Below are 19,864 nucleotides of genomic sequence, written 5' to 3'. Positions count from 1 at the left end.
TTACAGAGAAGCAGTCCAGCAACCGAGGAAAATTTAAAATACCCACAGCCTTGATCTGCAGTCCCACTTCTAAGAATATATCCTTCAACCCACCATCCTGCGTGTTCCATGTGACCTATGTCCAGGGATGCCCACTGCAGCATCGCCTGTAATGTCCAGACATTTGAAAACAGCCTGAATCCATAGGGGAATTGGACAAATAAGTCTAGTACATCTTTGCAAAGAAATACTCTGTACCTATTAATAAGAGTGAGTCCACTCTCTAAGAAAGGATTTGGAAGGACCTTCAAGGTGGGCCATTTAAAGGAAAAAACGAGATACAGAACAGTGAGCATATGGATACGCTGTAAGTATAAAACAGAAAGGGCACATAAACATCCGAATCTCTTTGTATGGATAGTGGATACATTGTAGGAGCTGTCCAACTTTTCCCCACCCTCAGACTCTCCAGCTAGGCTGGAGAATTAAGCTGACAGAAGACAGACCGACAGGATCATACAGATTTTACCTTTATAGGTATGTGGGAGTCTTTCTTCACAGGAAAATGAAGAACCCAAAGGGGTTGGGCCTAAGGCCTTAAGTTGAACAAAGTGTAGTCATTGTGAAAAAGTACCCAAAGTGTACAGGGAGGCTGAAGGGAGGTTCGCCCAACTGGGTTTATTTGTACAATTTTCTCTAGGTCTGACCTCTCTGTCTCGGGTGCTGAGAATGTTCTTTTCCTCCTAATAGAAGGAGAACATTTTTCACCTGGGAGTTTTATATCTTGCTTCCACCCCCCAAAAAATAAAATAAAATAAAATAAAATAAAATAAAATAAAAAAGGGGGGTGGTAAACCAGAGTGCCCTTCCTGTACCTGATGTTTTTTGAGTGTCTTTGACTCAAAATAGTCATGGCAAAGTGGCATATTTGGGGGGGGGGCGCTCATCTGCTCTCCTTCAATACAATAAAGTGGTGATGGTGCTTGTCTCTGGAGAAGGCTTTCGGGGAAGCAGGAGGGCTCCACTCAAATGCCTAACTCCCAAAGTAGACATGCGTCCTCAGTCATTCCTGTTATTATTGGTATCACCGGTTCTGCAGGTGTCTGGTACAGCTCTTGTTCATTCCACTCCTTCTTGCTTAGGTCCCCTACTTTCTCCTTCCTCCCGCTTGTCGCAGAGTACCTCCACACCCCAAGCCGTCTTTCTTCCAGGGGACTGCAGAAATAGCCACATGACTGATCACCTTCCCTCCACTCTTGGCTCTTTCTGTCCCCTCCCATAGCTTCCTGTTGCAATGAGCATAGAGTCCGCTGACCTCACCAAGACACCCCAAGCATCCCCATCCCCGGATCTAAGCATGTCTACTTCTCAACTCCATCTCCGCTACTGTGACCTGTTTTCTGCTCCCCAGATCTGCCTTTCCTGCCTCTAAGCTCTGTATTGAATGCTCTTTTCTCCTCAAGGGCTCTCTGAGTTTTCCATGGCTGCCCCATTTCCATCCATCATGTCTTAGAGTTTGTCTAAAATATTGTCCCTTCTAAGCTTCTCTCTTCCTTACTATGATCACCCTAGTTTTCCTCTCTCAGCACATATCACAGTTGGCTATAGTTTATTGGCTGACATGCATCCTTACTATCTGTCTTCCCCCCTGGGTTTTAAGCCCCATGAGGGTAAGGTTCTTGTTTATCTGGTCCATCCCTCTATCTCTGAAGCCCAGCTCAGGGCCTGGCATGTAGTAGGAGCTGAGTGCAAACTTTTGAAAAGATGACTGTCTGGATGAATGAACAAATTTGGAAATGAGTCCACGGGGAACTCTGGCTCTGCGGGGGGCACGAGGGCTAGCTCCTCCGACAAAGTGGGTGCAGGAGAGGCCAGGGGAACCAGCTGCCTTCAGGAGGATTGGGTTTTAGGTACTGCGGCTCTTGGCTAGTCCCCGCTTAGGAAAAATAGTTCAGAGATGACTGTGGGCAATGCTTATCTTGGAACAAAAAACCCTTGGCACATCTTCACTTTCCGGCCTTGGCCCTGACAACCGATTCCATTAGATGCACCAGTTGGAAAACTGGCATTCAAGGCCTGCTTTCCAGATTCCATCAGTGTAGTCCCAGTATTGTTCCCAACAGTGAGCAGGGGGCTTAGCTTTAATTACAGGCTCTGCCACTTACTAGGTGACTGATCTTTGGTAAGATTCTTATCTCTGTGACTTTTTTTCTTTTCCTCCCCAATAGTAAAACCTCCCATCCCTGATTGTAAGAATTATATTGGTTAGCATGTGTAAAATGTTTATAGTGGTTGTATGTTAGATAGTAAACAAACAAACAAAAAAATCAGTTCCTCGGGCGCCTGGGTGGCTCAGTGGGTTAAAACCTCTGCCTTGGGCTCAGGTCGTGATCCCAGGGTCCTGGGATCGAGCCCCGCATTGGGCTCTGCTCAGCAGGGAGCCTGCTTCCTCCTCTCTCTGCCTGTCTCTTTGCCTACTTGTGATCTCTATCTGTCAAATAAATAAATAAAAATCTTAAAAAAAAAAATCAGTTCCTCTTTTGAGTAACTGGAATTAGCACAGAATTACCCGGAGAAAATGTTGGCCTTGGCCTTACTCTTAGTTCGTTTCGGGTCCATCTAGAATTCATTGATTCCCTCACTTGTTCAGGGATTTATTCCGTGTAAACAACCACTGAGTCCTTACTTCATGCAGAAATCCAGGTCATACCAAGACACAGGTCAGGCTCCCTGGGGAGCCAGCTATGGGCCAGAGATGTGCACGAGGGACATTCCCTGGGAGTGACAGTCACAGGGTCGTGCAGAGGGAGAAGTGCAACTCTGATGCCTCAGGTGATGCCATGAGAGCTGGAGGTGTGGGGTGGGACTGGGGCACAGGGTGACTCTTCTTACCTGCAGGCACCAGTTGTTGGGTAGAGACTGACACTAGGAAGGGCGCGTGCCCTGCAGCTGGGCTTTCTCATTAGCACCGGTGATTGTGGAGAGCTGCCACAATTTCCAGCCACTGAGAGAATGAGCTTGAGTCTGAAAGGAGGGATCTGGGGGAGCACATGCCTCCTTTGTGTACATCTGGACTAGCCATGGCCTTGCAGAGGCAGCAGGGCCAGTTTTACACTTGTGGTTCTGGACAGGCATGTTCCAGTCCTGGTGCAGCCTCTCAGCTAGCCTTCCAACAAGCTCCATCACCTGTGTCACTTCTGCTGTTAACTACGGAAGTTTTCTTGGTTGGGGAGGGGTTTAAAGTGACAGGACGATGGTCAGTGTGCTCAGTACAGCCATAAACGCTCAACCCACGTGTTTTGGTAGGGTGGGGGTGGCCGTGGGTAATTCAAATAACAAGACCGTGGTTTTGGTGGAGAAGGGCCCCTGAGGCTGCGATGAACAGGGCAGCTTTCAGGCAGTGGCTCCGTCCCTCGAACAAGGAGCCGCTCTCACCTCCAGACCCTCAGTGGGCGCCTGCTCGCCACCCTCATGCCCTCTGTAGGAATGATGGGCGTGCTTCACATGCACACAGACTGACTCTGGCACTGTCTCCCTCCAGGTGACACAGAAGTACTCCCTGGTGATCGTGCAGGGCCATCTGGTCTCTGAAGGGGTCCTCCTCTTCGGCCACCAGCACTTCTACATCTGCGAGAACTTCACGCTCTCTCCCGTGGGGGATGTCTACTGTACGCGCCACTGCTTATCCAAGTGAGTTCCCAACTTCTCCCGCAGACTCTTTGCAGAGCCTCGACTTCCTTCACGGCCACCGCTACTCCTACCCCTCCCACCTTGGTGTTATTGTGGGCTTCGCTTTGGGCCTGAAACTGAACCATGAGAAAAAGCAGAAGAACCCTAAGACATGGGCATCCCTAACCGTGGTTTCCCAAAGCTAAAATCCGGCATGGGTAACAAGGAGGCAGCTCCTCATGCTTCATGAGACACAGAATGCATGAGGGGGATACAAGGCAAGGGGGCTCTGTTCTTAGGTGGTTTGGGTAACGGGAGCCAGTCCCACCAGCTTCTTCATTCAGCAGCTTGCTGACTGGCTACGCTGCAGGAAGCACACCACACTCTTCCCCTCATGCTGAATGAGGCACATGAGGGCACATGGCAGCACAAGCAGGTGCTTTTGGAAAGACTTTGGAGCACACTGTTTTCATGGGACAGAATATATGTCATGGGAGGACTCTTCTGGGCTCACAGTTGATGAAATGAGGCTAGTGTCCTGAGCGAGAGCCCCTGGAAGACATGGTCTGAGATCTGGGTTTGGAGGGATGGATGAGATTTGGGTAGAAATTCAAAGAGTCATTTTTTTTTACACCAACAGACCAAAGGGATGGATGAGATTTGGGTAGAAATTCAAAGAGTCATTTTTTTTTACACCAACTAGTACCAGAAGTCTTTGGCAGGAAATTCAGAGGTGGTTCTTCTTCTTCTTCTTCTTCTTCTTCTTCTTCTTCTTCTTCTTCTTCTTCTTCTCCTCCTCCTCCTCCTCCTCCTCCTCCTCCTCCTCCTCCTCCTTCTTCTTCTTCTCTTCTTCTTCTTCTTCTTCTTCTTCTTCTTCTCTTCTTCTTCTTCTTCTTCTTCTTCTTCTTCTTCTTCTTCTTCTTCTTCTTCTTCTTCTTCTCCTCCTCCTCCTCCTCCTTCTCCTTCTCCTTCTTCTTCTTCTTCCTTCTTTTTTTTTCCCCGCCAGAGGTTCTTCTTATATATATATTTTTTTTTCAGTGTAACAGTATTCATTATTTTTGCACCACACCCAGTGCTTCATGCAATATGTGCCCTCCCCAATACCCAAGTGTAATTGTTCTATTGGGTTCAGGTAGCTCTCACTGATTAATCTTCTTGTGTTTATAAAATACAACCACCCAAAATCCAAGTGACTGTGTTCACACCTTTGCTAGGACTTCAGTGGTCAGGTCATATGCTTCCTGGATCATCTTGATTTTTCTGACTAGCAAAGGTTCACATGATGACAAGAGAACCTCTTAACCCAGTGGCCCTCAAACTAATATCAAGTCACCTTGAGGGCTAGTTAAAAGAGACTTCTGGGACTCACCTTCATCTCCATTGCTAGTTTAGTGGGTTCATTGTAGGGCCAGAAATTTTAACAAGTTCTCAGCTGTCGCCGATGCTACTGGTCTCTGACCACATTTTGGGGACCCCATTTTGAGAACCACTGTAACTTCTAACCTGCCAATAACTAAGAATTTCAATGCCTTGTTGTCATATCACTTCCAGCCTATGGCAGGAAGCAAGAATTTAAGAAGTGCAGAAGAAGAGTATGTCAGCTCACTCTCCCTTGATTAAGATTTGCTCTAAAATGCTTGGCCTTTTTTTTTTTCCATGCTAATTTCCATCTTTTATTCATACCAAATATTCACCCATTGCTGTGGGTCTTCTGTGCTCTTCCAAGGCAGGAGGAGCCTAATTAATACTTGGCATGTGCATCCCATCTTATTGCTCATGTTTTATTGATACTGATCAATATGGACGATGGGTCTGCAGACTTGCCTTTCTGAGAGCCGATGAAAGCTTTCTACTCTTACCTCTGTGCATGGAATGCCCGTGTAATGACTTATAGAATCCATTGCTTCACTCTCCACCTCTGGTTTAAATTGAGTTAGTGTTAGATAAGATCTTATTGATTAGGTAAATTGTGTTTATGAGGAGCATCTAATCCTGATCAAACTGACTATCTCTGCACTTTTACTCGAAGCCCTGTTGTCAGGCTGTATGGACCCACTTGATTTGCAGTGACAAAGGAGACCTCCCATGTGTGGAAATGTGCTTCTCTGGAAAGTGAGTAGGAGTAAAGTGAGAACAAATGACTACCCTGGAGTGTCATTTGGGAATTGCTTAGGTGATTTTAGTCACCGGTCCTCAGAGAAATATTTGTTAATCAGACAGTGCTTTCTAGCTGAGGTCTTGTCTGCTGCCCTAAGAAACTGCCAGCTCTCATGGAGATGTGGTTCTCAGAGACTGGCTATTAGATCATGTCAGATCAATGAGGATTAAGTCTTATTTTGACCACGGAGACTAAGGAAGATACATAAATAAGCCTGTTAAAAATAAAGCTAGCGCAACCCTGAAATGTCTCTCTAAAAGACTGCCATCAAATTGAGTAGAGTTGAGCACTAGACCTTGAAAGAGGCTCTCTGATGCACCATAAAAATATCCCAAATAGAACTCAGGAACAGTGCAATCCTCCAGCATTGATTGCACTTGTGTGCTTTGGAACTTTCCTCAGAAAGTAAGAACTTTTCCAGAAGGTTTATTTTGCCTTCAGTAAGATCGCCTGTTGCTTGAATAGAATGACTATACTTGTTTCCTAAGGCTGGATAACAAAGTGCCAAAACCTGAGTGGCTGAAGAAAAAAAACAAATTTATTTTCTCCCAGTTTGGGAGACTAAAGTCCAAAATCAAGGTGTTGGCAGGGCCGTGGTCTCTCCACAGCTCTAGGGGAAGATCCTTCCCGGCTCCTTCTAGCCTCTGGTGTGTCCCTGTAGCCCTCAGCCTTTCATGCCTTGCAGATCCATCACTCCAGTCATGGCCACCTTCTCTCTGTGTGTCTTCACAAGATCTTCCCCCTCGGGGTGTGTCTATGTCCAAATTTCCTTTTTATTTAAGGATGCCAGTCCTATTGCATTAGAACCAAGTACCCTATTTCTTAAAAAAAAAAAAAAAAGTCACATTCTGATGTATTGGGGGTTTAGGACTTCAACAAATCCTTCTTGGAGGACACTACTCTATCCAAAATAGTGTCAAGCAAGCTCACATGATACAAAATTGGATTCATTTTGTGGGAATCCAAGCCATCTAGCTGGTATTTTGTGCTTATAATCAGATATTTTCTCCACATCAGTCAGCAGTTCTGAAGCATCATTGCTCCATTTAATTTGATTCAATAAATCCTGACTGGACATCTGTACTGTGCCAGGCACTGTGGTAGACTCCATAGACACAAAGAGGTAAATCAGGTGTGGGCTGAGTCTTGTAAAAAGTTTGTGATCTAGTGGCTGATTCTGGATTAAAATTACAGGTATAAATTCTGACAACAATTGGATAACCTCAGAAATAATTTTAAATATTTTAATCTGATATCCCCACTTTGACTCTCAAAGACCAGGTCAACCAAGATGATTATCACTTAGTTTAATGTGGTTTCCCTAGGTAAGAATATTAAAAATTATACTATGCCCACTCTGAGAGACTTGCATATGTCATGAGAGCCGTCAAGTAAAAGAGCTGTTAGCACCATCCTATAGCCACAGCTCTACCTAAAGAAGAATATAAATCAGTTTCTCCTTTCTGTTCATTGACCTTAGGTGCTTGAATTCTGACTTAATGTGCAGAACACATTGAATACAGCGTTGGCCAAGAGACCCAGTCACAGCTGTGTCCGACTAATGCTACATTAAGACAGAACTCCACTTTGGACTTACATCAGTGAACTTAATAATGTTTTTTACAGTTTTATCTTCCTGAGCATTTGGGTCTCTCTGAGCATTCCTGCCCAGTATGGTTATTCCATCCCTGCAAGTAGGAGAAAAATGAATGCATTTCCTCCTAAAAGCTCCTGCCTAAAAGCATTTTCCAGAAAATTCTTCCTCATGTCACCAGTGTCTCTGAATGTTGGGTCATGGGATCAGTCAGCAGAGAGTCTGCTGACAGGAGGGAGCTCACAGGGAGAGCTCTGTAAAAGCCAGCAGGCCTTTCTGCCTCAGAGGAGAAAAGGTGTTAGTGAATGAGCTTGGATTTTAGAGTCTGAGGACCCGGGTTTGAATCCAGTTCCACATGACCTTGGAAAAGTCACTTCTTCTCTTCGCTGACCTGGGTGACAGACCCATGTCTCTGTCACCATGTCATGTCCCATGTCTAGTGGCCAGTTCTGCAGGCCGGGTGAGGAAGGCCCCCTTGGAACTGGGGTGGGGAGGAGACAGGATGCCAGCTTCTTGCCTGTTCCTGCTACCTTGTGCGGGCACAGGGGCTCTCCCGGCTCTTGGCTCCTTGGATCTGTGGTTGATATGCAGGCTTCTTGAGGCTGAGGTGACCCAGTGTGGCAGTGGGGGAGGGTCTCCAGTTCTCAAGTCCTGAAAGGGCATTTGATCTGAGCTTTTGCAGCCATGTACAATTTAAATTTGCTACATCACTCCGAAGCAAGTCTGTAACTGAAATCAGTCTTGTTAAGTCCCCGCTCATGGGTGGTGAAAAGCTTGATCTGGTTCCCTAAAGGTGATTCCATTACTCCCAGTGCACGAACTGTCCTCTTTGGGGTGAATCTGAGCCCAGTTCATGATGCTCCCTTTCTCCCCTCTCCCTTTCTTCCCAGGGGGAGTCATTCTGCCCTCTGAGAGAGCTCCTGGCTCGGGGCCAGTGCTGTGGGGGCCACAGCCGATGCTGTGGCCAGTGTCCTTCAGCCCAGTGCACATGTCTCTGGGGCTCAGGGGTGGCTGGGCCACCCCAGGCCCCACACTGCTGAAGCCACCCTGAACACAGGCTTTTTAGGGAGGCTCTTCATCTTTCTGTCCTTGCCTTCTGGCCTGACATTTCTCCATGTGTAATGGGGTCTTTTACTCTTTCCCCTCTTTGACCCATGTGTGACCCATGTGCCCAGAGAAACTTCTTACACTCATGCCCCACCTTGTGCCACTGTCTGCCTTGGAGGCTTTCCCCACGTCTGATGATACTATGCGGCACCTGCTCCGGGGTAGGCTGATAGAGGCAAGGGGCCCGCAGGGCTGGCCCCCCTAGCTGGCAGTGATGGCAGCTCTCCACCCACGGTGTCTCCAGAACCACGGTGGGGCTGTGGGGCAGGAGGGGAACAAGCCCTCCACATGCCCTCTCACTGCTTATCCTGTTTCCTTTCCAGCATCAGTGATCCATTCATCTTCAACATGTGCAGCAAAGACAGGTCCTCCGACCATTACTCATGCCAGAGTCACAGCTACGGGGATCTCCGGGAGCTCCGGCAGGCTCGCTTCCTGCTGCAGGTACACCCCGGGGAGGGGTCAGGAGGGGCACCAGCTTCTCATGGCATGGGTGGTCCAGGTGCCAGTGAGGCCCCATCAGACTGTGAGGGACAAATTCTGTGACCCCTTTTACACCTGTGTAGAGCCCAGGTGTGCGAATGTGGCCTGATGTCCTGGTTGGCAGGTTTTGATGTCTGCTGTACTCACTCCCTGCTTCACAGCTCCCTGCTATTTGGCTGCTGGAACCTTCTCTCTCTTGCTGCATCATTTAGAACCCAGACTCTTTGCTTTATTTTCCCCTTGATGTGCTCCAGAGTGGCCTTGGAGATTCTAGAATACAGGACAGGGCACCTCCACAGCCTCATGGCAGAGCGGATAACTAGAGAGTCCAGGGTCAGCCTACCTGTCTCAGGGTGCGGACCACCTCCATTGACCTCCGCCCCTGTCCTTTGCCCTACCCATGGCCAAACCCAAACTCCAAACACCTGGGCATTTCTTGGGCCAAGTGGTTTAGAGATCTCCTAACTGTCCCCTCCAACCAGGCTCCCAGGGCTTCACCCAGTGCCTCCAAGGGCTCACTAGGGGCTAGAGGAGCCCATTCTTCAGAGGCAAGGATCTGCCACCAGCTAGGCACAATCGGAGGCTTCTCACTTGAGTTGCAAGGGGAGGAGCCCCTGCTGGCCTCAGACACCCCTGGCCTCCCCCAGCCCAGCCTGACTGGTAATGAAGCTGCGTGTGTGTCCAGAGGCCTCCCAGGCACAGGCAGAGGAAGAGATGAGAGACCACGCTTGGAGTGGGGATGGGCCCCAAGCTCTCTTCTACCCTTTCTGTAAGGTCTCTGCTCTGCTAAGGCCAACAGGGGGACAGGGTTTGGCCCTAATCAACCTGGCCATAAGAGTGTTTTTTTGGTAAATGTCTTTGGATCTATAATTCATCATGGAATCCTCCTCCTCCTGGGGGGCCTCCTTATAATTTTCTGACACTGAAGCTCAGGAAGGCCTTTTAGGCAGGCTTATTCTAGAAAGGATCCACAAGCTGCTGGAGTCCAACCAGCCCTCTTCCTCCCTCTCCACTGATTTTGTCCACAGAGTGTTGGTTCTCATCTTGCCTGACCTTAGTGAGCATTTTTGTAAGGACAGTGAGTGAGAAGGGGACCGCTGGAGGAAGCTCTGCCCCGAGGGTTCTGGGTAGTGTGGCCAGCATGGGCCTCGCCCTGACCGTAGCAACGACGTCTTGAGTCTTCCAGCATTACATGGATAGCGCTCAGCACATGTTTTGGCACTTCTAAATACTCAAAATTATTATTTTATGACTATGCCTACCTTATAGGTTATATATAGTAATACATAGGTATCAGCAAATGAGTTTCTTCCCCCTAGTGCCCCTCAGTAAACAGTGATGGTTTCCAGATGTTTGGTTATTGGCCTGACATTAGTGGAAGGGAGAAATGGGAGGGTGTGTGAGCATTGGGTGTGGGATTTGGGGGCAGGAAGAGCTTTGTGAGCAAGACCCCCATTTCTCTTAGGTTCTCCCAGGAGAAAGTCAGATCTTGGCGACTCAGGGTTGCCAGGAGAAGCCGTTACGTCTGCCTTGATCATCTGTTTTGCACAGTGCTTAGATTTCTAGTTGCAGAAAATACCCGAAGCTCCTATGTGCACCCCCAGCCGGAGGGGGTTGCATTATCATCACAGACACTTTCCTCTGCTCAGGAGTTTGGTGAACAGGACTTTGAAAGCTCTCTTCCAGCCAGGCGGAAGCGGGTGACTCTGATGTAGCAACACCCCTGGGCCTCTGTGCTCAGGCCTCACCCCTGCCTCCAGCCCTGGGAATTCTCTCCCGGACCCCATCTCATCTCCGAGCCTCATTCTCCATGCAGGCTCTCTCTGTGGCTGTTCCAAATATGCTATTTACACAGCTTGGAATAAAAGGAAGGGAGACAGGGAGGGAGGAGAGAAAGGAAAAAGAGAGTATGTAGAGTTCATTTTGACATTAACCAAATACGCTTGCTAGGTCAATAAGACCACAACAGATTGACTCGCAAAATGAGCTGGGCAAAGCACCCTGTGCCTGCAGGTCTGTGGGTCCGCTGCCCAGCTTGTGAGCTGTACATGCCCCCCAGCCAGTTCCCCTAATGTTTCTGATAGGGTGACTCTCTGGTTCAGGAAACCAAACTTGTGACCCAGAAGTGAAAGTGTCTGAAGGTATCGCTGGACCCTTTCCTCCCTGTCTATTCCTGGCTTATCCTGGGAGTGGGGCTCTTGCTTTCTGTTCAGTTGAAGGAAGTCTGAGCCCCCCTGCCCTCCTACTCATTCTGAGGGGACTCCCCTCGTCACCGTCACCCAGGAGGTTAGAAGAACCAACCAGGAAGGGTTGACTGACACAGAGAACCAAATGACCCCTGGTTAGAGACTCTGTGGCCTGGTGTCCCCTCTGTTCCAGGCAAGTTCAGCAGCACTGAAAGAGGTTTCTCTTTATAGGACATCGCTCTGGAACTCTTTTTCCAAAATGGATATTCCAAATTTCTTGTCTTTCACAACAATGATCGGAATATGGTCTTCAAAAGGTAAGGGTTTAAAAATCCTCCTCTAAGAAAACTGATCACGAACTGATTGCAGAGCAGAGCAGACATGGCTCTGTTCTGTTCTCAGGAGCACTGTTTGCAACCCACAGCAAGCAGGATTTAGGTCAGACACAGGAAGGACTTACTGACCTACAGAGCTATTAAACCATGGAACCAAGTACAGAAAAAGCAGCAGAAGTACCTTCCCCAAATCCTGGGATACAGGCTCCATTTCACGGACTAAAGTAGTTTAGGACAGTAAGGACTAAAGAGGGAAGAACATGTGCAGACACAACACATTTAAGAAGCTGGCTGTTTGATGGGCCTTCCAGAATCTTCTGGCTTTGTTTTTTTAATTTTCCAAATAATTTTTCTGGCTTAATTTTTCTTTTTGATCCCAGTTGCCAATTTTAGCTGCTCCAATTTCGTATTTCACTGGAAAGAATTCCAAACAACTGATTTCCCACTTTTTCATGGAACATCTTTTTTTCTTAAAGAGAGAAGCCTGCTGTTTTAGTTAAACTTCTTTCTCCAAATAGATCAACCAGTCTAAGAAGTTTAAGCTGGGGTTTAAATGTTTTGAGACTAATGGTTATTTTTTTTGGCACTATTAAAGTTATAGACAGACTGATTTGTGGAGCATCTAGAAGGGCCAGAAAGAAAAGGAGGTTCCTAGCCATAGACAGAAAACACAGAAGGCGGCAGATGGACAGAAGGGGTGGTCAGCTTCACTTGGGGCTAGAAGTTCTGAGGTGATTTGTGACATCCCTCATTTTGAGCTCAGAAGTTCTGGCCCTGCCTTCCGACTGGCCCTGGCCAGTAGCTGGCACGAGGACCAGCTGCTGGGACCAAAGGGCAGGGCCAGTGTGAAGATGACTCCCGCAGAGAGGCTGTTGCCCCAGCTCTGGGCACATCTCCATTGCCTATGGGCCATCCTCTGAGGTGCTTCCAAGGAGGGCTGTTATATGGCCTCCTAAAGCTTTCTTCAAGTGCTATTTTAGACCAAACCGAAGAAGTACACAGGCAATGTGGAACCTCACGTCCATTTCCCCCTGTGATTTCTGTGTGTTAAACACAGTTTTTCCACAGTTAATCTAGATGTTTTATTTTTTAAAGATCTTATTTATGTATTTATTTGACAGGGAGAAAGAGATCACGAGTAGGCAGAGAGGAGGCAGAGAGAGAAGGGGAAGCAGGCTTCCTGCTGAGCAGAGACCCTGATGCAGGGCTCGATCTCGGGACCCTGGGATCATGACCCGAGACATAAGCAGAGGCTTAAACCACTGAGCCACCCAGGTGCCCCTAGAAGTTTTATACATCCTTGGCTCAGGCAGTGAATGTTGGCCAAACCATACCTAACCCTGCCTCAAGGAGCCTTAAATTAGGTGGCATTTTCAGTGGTTGCTGAAATTGGCAACAGAATTGTCGAATGCCTGGCCCAGCCTGCCAACATGCAGATTGTTTTATTGTTACCATTTTATTAAGGCTGGAGTATATAATGACAGCATGTCTCAGAGGTACACCCCGGTCTGGGTTCATGACCTGGGGGACAGATTAGGGGGGCAAGTATGGGGGGGGGCAAGTATGTACCCTCCCTCTGGACTGTCACCAGAAATGTCTCCTGGTGGTAGAAGACTCTTGACTGCTGCTGATGATCCTTTCCTTTTTGCTTAGCTTCTGCTCTTTCCAGCCCACCTTGAAGGGGAAAGGCATCACAGAGGACCCCCTCAATCTAAGGTAAGAGCACACAGGCAGGTGTCAAGCCATGCTCTCTGGACATGGCACTGGCCTTGCTTCAGTTGCTTTCATTTGTCTGATCCTACGGTGAAGAAGTCATGCAAAGAGCACATCTATCTACCTTCCCCTTCGTTTTGCTGTCTCCCATCCCCATCCTCTCAACCCTCTTCCTGGAGCTGCTTCTGTCAATTAAACCTCTACAAAGGGAGCTTGAAATTCCATGGGCTCCATGACTTTTTTAGACCAAAATGCAAGAAGCAGCCCTCTGTCCTTGATGGGCAGGGCAGGCTGCCTGGTGTGGTGTTCACGCAGGCCCAGCCTTGGTGTCAGGACCCTGGGTAGGGGCTGGGAGCTGTCCCAGCTCTGTCCTTTTTTTGTGGGTGGAATGGGCATCAGATATTAACTTACGAATCTGTGATATGGAGCACCTTGCCAGAGAGTGACATGCTTCTAGCCTCCTCCTACGGCCTCCTTTAACAAGTACCTGGTTCTCTGGATGGCTCATTTGGGATTGGTAGTGCTTTTATTTCAGTTAGCAATGAAATGAGAAGAAGAGATGGTGGCTGTTTTTTTCTCTGGGAGTTTATGTTGAGAGGGGTGTCCCCAGGAGATTCAAAGTATTTATAATAAAAAAATATATATTTTATAATGATTGTGCAACAGGTACCTCCAAGTCATTCATGGCAATTTATCAATAAGGTGTTGCTTGTGGTGGTTGCTGCTTGACAGAGCAGCAAGTGGCCAGCATCTTCCCTGTCCTCACTGTGTGTGCATTTCCTTGAAGAAGGTAGAAGGAGGCAATGTCAATGAGTGAAATACAAAGTATATTAGATAATCAGTATAAAAAAACAATGTAGTTAGAGGCATGAATTGAAATCTTAGGGTGGTAAGGAAAACCCTCACCCAGAAAGCAATATTTGGATTCAGCTGTGAACAAAGTGGGGAAGCAAGCTTGCAGATCACCGGGGGAAGAGCATTTCAGGCTGAGGGAAGAGCAAAGGAAAGGCCATGGGTGGGGGTGGGGAGCACAGTGGGCTCAGCTGAGGCCAGCGTGCTTGAGGTGCAGAGAAGAGACGGGAGAGAGGGAGCAGGGGCTGATTCATGCAAGCCTCGGGGCTCCTGGTGATACTATTGGGTTTTACTCTGAATAAGTGGGCAGTATTGAAGGAATGCTGGGACCTAACTTATAAAAGAATCACTCTAGCTTCTGTCAAGAATAAGTATAGTAGGTCAAAGGCAGAAGTGGGAATCCACTTAGGAGGCTTTGGCAATAATGCAGCTGAGAGATGGTGATGGCTTGGATCGAGGTTGCGGGGGCACAAAGACGGCATGATGTGCTCTGTTTATGGACACATTTTGAAGCCATGTCTGCTGGGATTTGTTGGGAAATTAAGTGTGGGGTGTGTGTGTGTGTGTGTGTGTGTGTGTGTGTGAGAGAGAGAGAGAGAGAGAGAGCACTTAAAGATAAGACCAAGGATTTAGGCTTGAACAAGTAGAAAATAGGATGGAAAGACTACAGGAAGAACTACTTCAGGGTGTGGTGGATAGCAGGAGCTCAGTCTGGGACATGGTAACTTTGAGATGCCTGACATCAAGGTGGAGGTATCATGTAGAGTTTAAGGGAGAGGTCCAAGTGAGATAGAAACTTGGAAGAGTATTTAAGGCCTTGAACCTGGCTAAGATCACCAAGAGGAAGAGTCCACATGGAAAAGAGGTCTAAGGATTGCGCCTTGGAACATGCCAACCTTTAGAAGTTAAGGACGTGGAGAGGAGCCAGCTGGAGAAATGGAGATGTTATAGCCAGGGAGATAGGAGAGACTGCAGGTGTGGGAGACGTCCTTTAAGCCAAATCAAGTGTTCAAGGAGGGAATGGTCAACCTTGTTGGTGATCAGATATTATTGGTAGGCCAAATAAGAGAGGAACTAAGAAATGACCATTAAATTTCTCAACAGGGGGTTATTAGTGACCTTCAAAGATCAGTTGGAGTAGCTGCCAGCAGAAGCTTCCTGTTGTGCCAGAAGATGACCCTTTAGTTGGTAGATTGTGGGAAGTCCAGGGCATACCAGGGGATGGTTCAGGAGGCCCAGGCAGCACTGGGCTGCTAGAAGAGGGGTAACCATTTACAGGTGGGAATGGACGTGTTTCAGTAGTTCAACAGTTCCAATTGTGCATATCAGCCCTGGTGACCTCATGTTATTTATGTTTCATGTAAACTTTAATGTCCATACTTGGATTTCTCTGCAACATTTCAGTTCAAGTATGTAAAGCCACTTCATATAAATGAAGCAAAAAAGCAGATTCATCACCTCACATACCTGAAGACCAGCAAAGGTCTGGCTCCAGGCATGTTAGGATCTCTGGGCCCAATAAACCCCAGCACACTGTAGGTGTACACCTCCCAGCGAGGGTTTCCTTTGAGTTGACTCCATTCTTGGCAGGCTGTCCAAGCATAATGGCATCAATGTCCCCAATAGCTCTAGTCAATGACTTGGGAATTCTACCACAGGAGGAATGCTCTATCCTAGTAATTTCAGAAAAATCCCCAAAATGATTTTCATCTGTCAAAGTTAGGTTAGTGCCCATCCCAGAACTTATCAGGAGTTTTCGTAGGCCAGATCAGTGTCATGCACCCACCCACCTTCTAGAAGTGGGATCAGTCTCACCCAACAACATAGACCATACTGACAGGGTCATGGTTCCCCAAGATCATCAAGGCTCTGTTATCATAAGAGGGCTGAATACTGAGGGATCAACAAAAGCAGATAGCCAGCCACTACTCCATGTGGAGAGCTCTCCCAGGTACCACCAAATTCATGAGCTGGACACTATTTCCTCTCTCCCTGGAATTTTTCTCTCTTTGCATCAACTTTGACATGCCACTTTGCTGAACCCCATTTGTCTCTGCAGATCCCTTCTTTCTTATAAATGATGCCTGTGCTGTCACTCAGTGGGCATCCATCTGCCCCACAGCTATGAGCCTCACTCTGTCCATTCCTATACTGTTGCTCTCAGAGTCTTCAAGATGCCTTGCCCTGACAATGCATACTTATGTCTGCACAGGTAAGCTTCTGAAATTCTGTCCCAGATGGAGGGGGAGAAGACAAGGGAGCTTCAGAGGGAAGAATACATAAGACGAGCTAACAAAAATGACCACAAAGTGTCAGGAGAATTCCTGACCCGGGGATGAATCAAAGATGTAGAAATTACTTCTCATTCATTCATAGGGATGACTCTAGACACCAGCCTGTGTACTACCTTGTCCCTGTGAGATACCTGGGCATTTTATTTTACATTTACATTTTATTTATTTTTTGCACGATGGCTATCTGGGCCCATTGATGCGGGATCTTCTGGGGCCATTCTGTGCCTGCCTGGCACAGCCCTAGCACAGCTCCAACCATGGAGGCCCTTGGGAAATATAAAAGGGGAAATTTCTGGAGTCAGTTGGGAATAACACATAGTACACCAGAGAAAGGCTTATCAAAGCTCATGTAAGATGAGCTTTGACAAAATGAGGAAGTCCCAGTGGGAGCACTGGTCCTAGGCTCTGGGACTACCCAACCAGCTGGGGACATGGTGAGACTGTTGCAACAACAAGCAGTGGACTTTGAAATCAAACCAATTTGGGCTCTCAGTAGGTGCTCAATAAATACTGTAATTTCTTTGCTTAGCTTTAGCATCACCTGCTATATTTGTAGGGTGTATATGGACCAATTGATTAAAAACAGGTGGCCTTCTGTGCTCTCGGACCTCGTACATCCTTCCTCTCCAGCTCTTCTCCCACCAGCCACACTGGACCTTCAGGAGTTTCAGAGAGGGAAGGCAACAGTGGCCCCCAGCCTTCAGGGGGCTTGGCTGGCCATTACCCCATGCGTAGAGCAAACTTGATTATTTTCCATTTGTATTACTAAGGGCAAGGCCCAATCCACACGGTGGGTCTTGAAAAATACCCACCTTCTTTTAGGACATTCTAGGAAACAGGAGTTTCTCTTCTTTGATAGAAGTATGCAGTTTCATTCTGAGAGCTTTCAACTGGCCCAAAAGTCTTGGCCTGTGCTATAGGTTTTTATATCTTCAACTTCCAGCTTTTGAGAACCGATTTGGTCCCTCTGCAGATGATCCCCTCCTATAAGGGGGTACCAGAGTTTTGCCTAGAATTCCCGTGGAGACAATGGCTGTCTCCATAACTGAATTCCAGGAAAGGCCAGTGGGTTCATCCTGGATGAACCTGGGTTCTGTAATCCATCCATGTCTTCCCATAGAACAAGACTACAAGACTAGAACATTCTGATGAAAGCATGGTAGCTTGATCAGATATTCATAGGAGGCAAGATTCTGCAAGTCTCCAGGGGTTTCTCATAGAAAGCCAGCTAGATACTTCACTAGCTAAGTGTCTGGCAGCCAGAAAGCCCCACAGACAGGGGCTGAGATCTGAGGAGGACTGGCTGGAGGAATAGAAAGTACAGTTGAAGTGACGGGGAAGGTCAGCTGGTTGAGAATGTATCCGTATACTCACAGTCTTCTGCATCCTCCACAGAGGGTGGCAAACAGCTGTGAACTTAAATGCAGGGTACAACGATCATTTTAAAATGACCCCCAAATTCTTTTTTTTTTAAAGGTTTTATTTATTTGACAGACAAAGATCACAAGTAGGCAGAGAGGCAGGCGGTGGGGGCGGGAGGGGGAGCGGGGCTCCATCCCAGGACCCTGAGATCATGACCTGAGCCAAAGGCAGAGGCTTTAACCACTGAGCCACCCAGGTGCCCCCCAAAATTCCTTTAAAGGAGAAGAAAATAGATCTGATCAGGTACCTGAGTGATCTAGTTACCTAACTGTCCTGAAACTAAGTAAAAAAGATAAAATTGTTCTGGGTCATATCATTTTCCAGTGACAGAAAACAGGAAATAGGGGGTTTTGTGAACTTTTCTTTTTCCTGGAAAATACTTTTTCTTGGCACTGAATATCAAATTTGTCCTTGTCTAAAGGGTAGTGGGTACCAAAGAAGGCAGTTCCCTTTTTACAAGATGAGAAAAAAGAGCGTTGCCGAATATAATCTATATTGATGTTCTGAAAAAGTAGGGCCCTACCATTTGGACTGACTTCTGTGCAGACGTTTCTTTGGGATGCCAGCAGTTTATACTGGCTGGCCGGTGGTCTCAGTTGGTACTGAACCCAGAGTTTAGAAAACTCAGAGAAACACAAAGCTGGGATGCCTATCTTGTTCTTCTTGACATCTCTGTTATACACAGCCCACAATTTTGTTTTTAAATTTTTTATTTAAATCCAATTTAGTTAACATTTAGTGTATTATTAAATTTCAGTTTAGTTATTCATCAGTTGCATATAACACCCGGGGCTCATTATATCGTGTGCCCTCCTTAATGTCCATCACCTAGTTACCACATTCCCCCCCCACCTCCCCTCCAGCCACCCTCAGTTTGTTTCCAAGAGTTGATTCTCTTCCAGTTTGTCTCCCTCTCAATTTTCATCTTACTTTATTTTTCCTTCCCTTCCCTATGTTTGTCTGTTTTATTTCTTAAATTCCACATATGAGTATAATCATACGGTATTTGTCTTCCTCTGACTGACTTACTTCACTTAGCATAATATGCTCTGGTCCCATCCACATCATTGCAAAGGGCAAGATTTCATTCTCTGCTATGGCTGAGTAATAGTCATATATATATATTATATAAAATATCTTTCTTATCCATTCATCTGTTGGCGGACATCTGGACTCTCTTCATATTTTGGCTATTGTGGACCTTGATGCTATAAACATTGAAGAGCATGTGCCTCTTTGAATCACTATGTTTGTATCCTTTGGATAAATACCTGGTAACACACACACACACACACATACACACACACACACACACACACACACACACACACACACACACACCTTCAAAGGGGCCAGAGGCATCCTTCCATCCTTCCCTAGCCCTGGTCTCTGAAATGCTCCCTGTATCATCAAAGCTAAGTGGCCCTGGGCTAGAATAGAGTAGACTGTTAGGTGTGAAGCAGAGCTTATATGTGGGACCTGATTGTATCTGGGTATTTGTAGTTTCTGAAATGTTCTCTCAATTGTATAGCTTACTTAAATGTAACATTTAAAAGGAAATGCATTTTCTTTTTTGGCACAAAGTTCTACAGTTGAGTGTTGTCAGAGTTTTCTTTATAGATCTTCATTGAAAAATAATGAAAGACAAAGAGCTTAGAAAACCAACCATAAGAAGCTATAAATTCCCATTAGATGATGATCTTGCAGGACGATGAGTCACACCCTCAGAAGCACCCACAGTGTGGAGGCTGAAATTCAAGTGTCTCTCCTCCTCATGACTGCTCCTTCAGTCCTGCTCTTCAGAGATCATTGCTGTTGACCAGCTGAGAAGCTAGGAATCTGTCATGTACATGATCACTCTGATAATGATAGCTTCAGCCTCATCACTGAGTGCAGAAACATGCTTCTTGTGCTTCTTGGGAAAGCAGGGGCTTGGGGAGGAGTAACTGTAGACACAACAGAGCTCAGACCCCAGTGTCTAGAGCTAAGTTGCTGAAACCTGGGGTGAACTAAACAACTGGTGGTATAACCATTGCCCCAGCATTTAGGAACTATCCTTGTAAAAATTATTT

The 19,864-nt window shown here is 46.8% G+C and overlaps 1 protein-coding gene across 4 annotated transcripts in view; it reads left to right on the top strand.

The window, feature by feature from the left end:
- Nucleotides 1–19,864, top strand: part of WDFY4 (WDFY family member 4) — a 268,674-nt gene that overhangs the window by 182,807 nt on the left and 66,003 nt on the right. For all 4 annotated transcript variants that reach the window (XM_013063131.2, XM_004765845.3, XM_004765846.3 and 1 more), the window contains exons 44-47: nucleotides 3,521–3,669; nucleotides 8,831–8,951; nucleotides 11,408–11,493; nucleotides 13,165–13,227. In XM_013063131.2, the coding sequence (XP_012918585.1) occupies nucleotides 3,521–3,669; nucleotides 8,831–8,951; nucleotides 11,408–11,493; nucleotides 13,165–13,227 (419 nt within the window). The remainder of the gene's footprint in view (nucleotides 1–3,520; nucleotides 3,670–8,830; nucleotides 8,952–11,407; nucleotides 11,494–13,164; nucleotides 13,228–19,864) is intronic.

The sequence above is a fragment of the Mustela putorius genome, unplaced genomic scaffold, assembly GCF_011764305.1.
Source record: "Mustela putorius furo isolate JIRA1106 unplaced genomic scaffold, ASM1176430v1.1 tig00003909_pilon_pilon_pilon, whole genome shotgun sequence".
Taxonomy (NCBI): domain Eukaryota; kingdom Metazoa; phylum Chordata; class Mammalia; order Carnivora; family Mustelidae; genus Mustela; species Mustela putorius.
The sequence above is the reverse complement of the archived record's forward strand: the minus strand, read 5'-3'. Positions and strand labels throughout refer to the sequence as shown.